The sequence below is a fragment of the Protomyctophum parallelum genome, assembly GCF_964188405.1.
Source record: "Protomyctophum parallelum genome assembly, chromosome: 1".
Lineage (NCBI taxonomy): Eukaryota > Metazoa > Chordata > Actinopteri > Myctophiformes > Myctophidae > Protomyctophum > Protomyctophum parallelum.
The window spans coordinates 10,056,605-10,062,604 of record NC_139697.1 but is presented as its reverse complement, the minus strand read 5'-3'; the positions used below and the strand labels follow the sequence as shown (position 1 = coordinate 10,062,604).

The 6,000-nt window shown below is 43.3% G+C and overlaps 1 protein-coding gene across 9 annotated transcripts in view; it reads right to left on the bottom strand.

The window, feature by feature from the left end:
- Positions 1 to 875: 875 nt before the first annotated feature.
- LOC310872908 (focal adhesion kinase 1-like) overlaps positions 876 to 6,000 on the bottom strand; it is an 84,890-nt gene continuing 79,765 nt past the window's right edge. For all 9 annotated transcript variants that reach the window (XM_083785098.1, XM_083785096.1, XM_083785099.1 and 6 more), the window contains 4 exons: positions 4,737 to 4,892; positions 4,509 to 4,589; positions 4,164 to 4,249; positions 876 to 3,461 (listed from right to left, as the gene is read on the bottom strand). In XM_083785098.1, coding sequence (XP_083641224.1) covers positions 3,335 to 3,461; positions 4,164 to 4,249; positions 4,509 to 4,589; positions 4,737 to 4,892 — 450 coding nt within the window. In that variant the 3' untranslated portion in view covers positions 876 to 3,334. The remainder of the gene's footprint in view (positions 3,462 to 4,163; positions 4,250 to 4,508; positions 4,590 to 4,736; positions 4,893 to 6,000) is intronic.

Sequence of the window (6,000 nt, the reverse complement as noted above, 5' to 3'; positions counted from 1 at the left end):
AAGATATTAACAACTTACACCGGCCATTGGTCTCCCTTGGTTTTGGTTGGATAATAGACTTGTGTACAACTACACACACACACACACACACACACACACACACACACACACACACACACACACACACACACACACACACACAGCAGACAGATAGAACGGTGTAGGAATTTCTGTCAAACTGAAATATGAGAAACTTTGCAGAGAATTATACGACAGCTGAAAAGACTAAAGAGTCAAGACAAAGCTTGAACCATAGAGGAAGATAAGAAGTCAGGCTGCAAAAAGACTACAATCACTTTTTTAAATTTAGAAGTGTTTTTATTTGCTAGGTTTAGGAACTGTACATGTGACCCCTTTTTGAAAATACTGCTCATGGGCTGAGAAAGAGAATGAGAGAGAGAGAGAGAGAGAGAGAGAGAGAGAGGTGGGGGTTTAAATAGGGAGAAGAGGAAGGGAACGTAAGAGAGACAAAGTGAAGGAGACTGAGGGAATGAGGGCAACATGGAGGGGGTGGGAGGGGTGATGAGGACATGAAGTGGGAGATAAATAAGGTTGAGAGAGGGAGACAAAGGGACGGACAGAAAGGTGTGAGAGGACACGAGGATAAATCCTGGAGCACACACACCAGTAACAACACCACCAACAGTACATGCTAGGTCCTGACCGGCATTTAGACCACATGGGCCCTACTAGTGTGCCCATTCTGGGTGTGTCATAATAGGCAAACATTCTGCAAAGCTTGAAGATTATCTGTTTTCGGTGAAGACATTTGGTGTAGAGGGACAAAGGTATAGAGCCCTGGGAGATCAACGAGACGAGAGATATAAATGTAAATAGATTACTGCTATATCCTGATATTATCAAATATTTTAAAAAAATAGCTAAAATAACAGATCTACAAGCGCACTATGAGTCAAGCTTATAGATCTGCCATTGTTGTGCGACGCCGTGCTGAATCAAAGAGTGAAATAGAGATTAAGGGGTTAAAGTCTCTCTTCTGCTGCCTGAAAAGTGTTCCTGTACGTGTTCACTCACTGCGCCTACAGCTCAGAAGCAACCACTTAAACCCTATACACGTCTTTGACGTGTATAGGGTTATCCCCTAGGGCTCTCTTAGTTGGTCCCTTCCTTTTTTCCATCGACCACAAAAACTCTTTGCCGACAATAGCCAATCTACGAGCTTGTATATAGGCGCTATTTCCACAGCTGGCCCATTTTCGCCAAATGTTCGCCTACTACAAGGGTTCCAAAACGTTTCAGGCCGTGATCCCCCCAAATAATCATAATTTGAACTGGGGCCCGCCACCACCCTCGTACTGCAAGGCGCTGCTAATTTGGCCAATTTGGTATTAAGGTCTAGAAATGTGCAGATACCCTGTATTTGTTTACTGTTGTGTGAGAAAGCAATGTTGCACATTAAGACAATCATCTGAGGAACCCCCACAATAATCTGGGGGTCTCAACACGGCCAGAACAGCAACGCTGGGGTTCCTGTGGTTTAATCCCAACCTTCACTTCATTATCCACAGTGCAGTATGTACAGTAGACATGAGGGTGAGCTTTCAGGCGAGGGTCAACGGTACGAGCAGTCACAGGACATGAAAAAATATTCTCACCGGTTGGTGCAGCATCACACTTGGCTTCAATATATAAAATAAGAGAATAATGTCATCATATGGCGGGTTTTCCATACATCCTTTCCGAAGAAACATTTCAATACAAAAATGTATTATATGTAATGCAGGTAAGACGACAACCATGCTCTGTCAAACCACGGAGCCTCGTTTAAAAATACTGTAGTGTTTTGAGTGTCATGGGACAACTTAAAATTGGTCTCTTCTCCTATACCCCTCAATTTGACCCTCCCTCATCCCCATGGGTTCTCCCCCTCCATGTCTATCCCCTGTTCATCCCCAATGCCTTCCACTCTGTCTTGTCGACCCATACCCATTGGGAAAGTGTTAAAAATAGACCTTTGTATATTTACTATGTAGTTAACTTAAAAAGTGCCCATGGATCTTTATTTGTAAAAAGAGATAAAATTCATATTTGTCATTTTCCAGGTGCCTGAGATAGTCAGATAGAGTCTGTTGGCTATACGCCACGTGATGCCAAAGAAATAAAATTGAATGAGAAAGCTGCGACATTTATGAGCGCTTAAGATGCGCTAATAAATCCACATCACTGTCAGCTTTGTAGTGAACGCATTGACCTGGTGAAAGGAAGGAAGACAGAAAAACAAATACAGACAACATTGAGGCTGATAATAATGATAATAATAATAATAATAATAATAATAATAATAATTTGTAATGATATAATAAGGTTTAAGCATCGTCTTCATCATCATCTAGCTCATGTGTTCCAGTTGTGACATCTCACATACGTAGAGATGTTTACCTGTTCATCATGTACTGTTCTTAATTAACTCATATTTGATGTTGTTTTGTTTGCCTAAGTCTACAACCATTCCAGAGGGGGCCATAGAACAAAAAAACAAAACAAAACAACGCCCACAGTCCATTGGACGAACATATCGCTGGCCTACAGGCAAAATGCATACATCTTTGCGTGCCAGTGCAGCGTACAGAACAGTCGATCTACAAGTTTGTAGATCTGCTATTTATAACACCTTGCGCAACCAAGTTTAAATCAGGCAGTTGGTGTTAGCGCGCCGACGCGCACATGCAGGACGCTGGCAGGCCACGCTTGATGATGCGTTTCCTTCAGTGATTCCAATCGACTCGTTGAGGTTTGTTTAACTGACTCCGGAAGAGACAGCGTATGTTTAACTGACTCCGGAAGAGACAGCGTATGTTTAACTGACTCCGGAAGAGACAGCGTATGTTTAACTGACTCCGGAAGAGACAGCGTATGGAGACGAGCATTGTTTTCTTCTGGATACAGGACAACGGAGACGACAAAATAATCAGAGAAAAAAGAAAAAAAAACGACAACTAAATATCGAGCAAATGCGGACGTGGCCAGAGACATACACTGAGGAAGAGTTTATAAATGAATGTCTGTGTGATGGAGGAGAGGAGAGGAGAGAGAGGTGGTAACCCTTGGTTTAGTCTTTCAGGTGTCGGGTCCTGTCTATTCAGCCATACATCCAATGCACGTGTCCCTGTCCAATACACCCATTGATCCATCAGTCCATTACTTCGATCGATCTGGGATCTGTCCGTCCATCCGTCCATCCGTCCATCCATCCATCCATCCATCCTCTCTCTTTGATTGGCCGAGTCTCTCCGCTGTCCGGCGCCTCCCCTTTCCCCTTCCTCCATCCAGATTGCCTGTAGGCCCCACCCCTCCAGTCTGATTGGACGGCGGGCTAGTGCGTGTGGCCCTGGGCGATCAACTTGAGGCGCGCCTGGTCGATCACGTCCAGCAGGTTCTTGGCGTCGACGGCGAGAGCATGAGCCGCTGTCAACATCTGTTTCTTATAGTCCTGCTGTAGGCTGAGGAGAACACAGAACAAATAGTACATAAATTAGATTTCCCTTTCTTTTGGGCATTTTGTTATGCTTTGTTATAGATAGGTCAGTATATGTAGATAGTCAGGAAACGAAGGCCAGAGGTTGGCGAGACATCCGAGAGAAGACAGGTTGGATTTGCACCAGGGTCCTCGTACAGGTTGGATTTGCACCAGGGTCCTCGTACAGGTTGGATTTGCACCAGGGTCCTCGTACAGGTTGGATTTGCACCAGGGTCCTCGTACAGGTTGGATTTGCACCAGGGTCCTCGTACAGGTTGGATTTGCACCAGGGTCCTCGTACTCACCAGGAGCATAATCGCCTCTGTCGGCCGGAAAACTGTCCAACACATGTCCATGTCCAAAACTAGCAAAAGTAGCAGATCTACAAGCTCGAAATGCGTCGCTTTGCGGATCTGCTAATTTTGTGTGACACTGTAGTATGATCAAGAAGGGCGTTCAATTACGAAAAAAACTAAAAAAGTTAACATTTAATTGAGGAAATACTTAATGAACTTGAATCATATGTTTTATGCACTAAATGGCTGAGCCACCAGGCACCCCAGTGTCATTACATTTTACAGGAATTAAGAATATGCACAGTCCAAAGTTTCAATCCATTAATTACCCACATTACAAAGACCAATAACAAAGTAGTACAAAATAAAGACTATGTTCGTGTACGCACCTTGTCATGACATACTGCTGGGCAAGTTTCATCTTCCCTATCAACTCTGCCAGGTCTGAATTCAACAACTTCTGAGCCATCTCGATCTATTTCAACAAAAACATTAAAATGTGAATAAAGCCATATTTAAATGCACTCAAGTAGAACATGTAAACCTGTGATTTAACAATTCATTAACCAGTGGTTGTAACAAAACAACATGGACCCATAAAAGGTTCTATTTGTACACTCTCAGATTAAAATTCACTCTGTAGGCTCACCTAAGTCAGTTGTAGAATAAACGACACATGTAACTGTTCCAGTTACATGTGGGATGCATGTAGAGTGAGTGTGTCTTGTGTTTACCTCTCTGTGGGTGCTGGCTGGTAGCACCGGAATCGTCTCATCCACTGTCGCTAGCAGAGTCCTCAGCGCTAGGCCTACCTCCTACACGCACGTGTACACGCACACACACACAAACACACACTAGAACGTCAACATTTTAGGACGTTTTTTTTTTATAATCGGCCTCAGGTCTAAATGAGCTAGCTCTTCACCTCTTCACCGAAAGCTGGACTATGAATAGGCCTTTACCTTCACCATAGGGACGTACTCCTCTGGGGCCGCAGGCTGAATCCTGCTGGACATCTCGATCACGGCTTTGACCAATCCTGTGACGTTCTCGTACACTTTGTCGTTGGAGCGATCCAGATTGGCTGTGGGGGGCGGGCTGATCTCCTGGGGCTGGAGCTGGACGGACCAATGAGGAACGCAGGGGGACAGTCAGAAAAGAACGAGAATAAACCATCTGCCCTGCACATTTCTTCAATACTATAGAATGGGTGACTGTAGTTACACCAGACTCTCCACCAGGTGGCAGTTGTAACCTCACTAGAGGCACAGGTAGACACTAAACTCACAAACACACACATTCCCTCATGAATGAATGTCAGTTGTCATTAATGTCAAATTAATTTCCCCAGAGCTTACCATTTCTAGCCTGGCTTTAGCCAGACTGATAACGTGGATGGCCAAAGCCAGGCTAGAGTAATGTGCAGCTCTATAGCCAAGAAGAGAGCCATGAACCTCCTGTACCATTAGTTCAAATCACACTGGTTCCCAAACAGTGGGTCGGGACTCGGGACCCATTTCTATGGGTCCCTTTATGTTTTGTTTTCACATTTAAAAACAATATTCCCCCATAAAAGCAAAAAAATAAAAATAAATAAAAACAACGATTCAATTTTTATTCCAGCAATATCATGAATAAATCAAAGACAAATCTAAGAAATTCCATAAATTAGAAAACAAAATGTTACAGAAGTAGTGAAAATAGCCGATCTACAAGCTCTTTCTCTTTTGGGTCACGGGCTATAAAGTTTTGGAACCACTGCACTAAATGACCTGGTGACCTACAGTAAGCTGTAGTCATTTATGTTGTCATTTACTGGGAAGTCGGAGGTCAAGAAGTTCTACAGAAAAGTCGCAAGGAGGGGAAGTATCGTGCAACGAATTATATCAAGCCCTTAATAGTCATTATTTAATCTCAAGCTTTCCCCCCCAATCTTACAATTGATGGACCACCTGGAAATTATGCCATGAACCACTAGTCTGTGGACTATTGGTGTTATAAAGCATTATGAATATTTATGAGTTCTTATAACTATAATCAAACAGTGTTTCTTATAAGCATAGCAATATGCTTATAATGCTTTAAAATGCATCCCATAGATTTGATTCATATCAAGTGTTATCAAAAATCTAATCTGAGCCCATATCCTATTCCCCAACCAACACACCAGTAGTCCCCAGGTTGATTCTTAAGTCAGGGTGGTGGTCCCTGCTTCACAATAAGTTG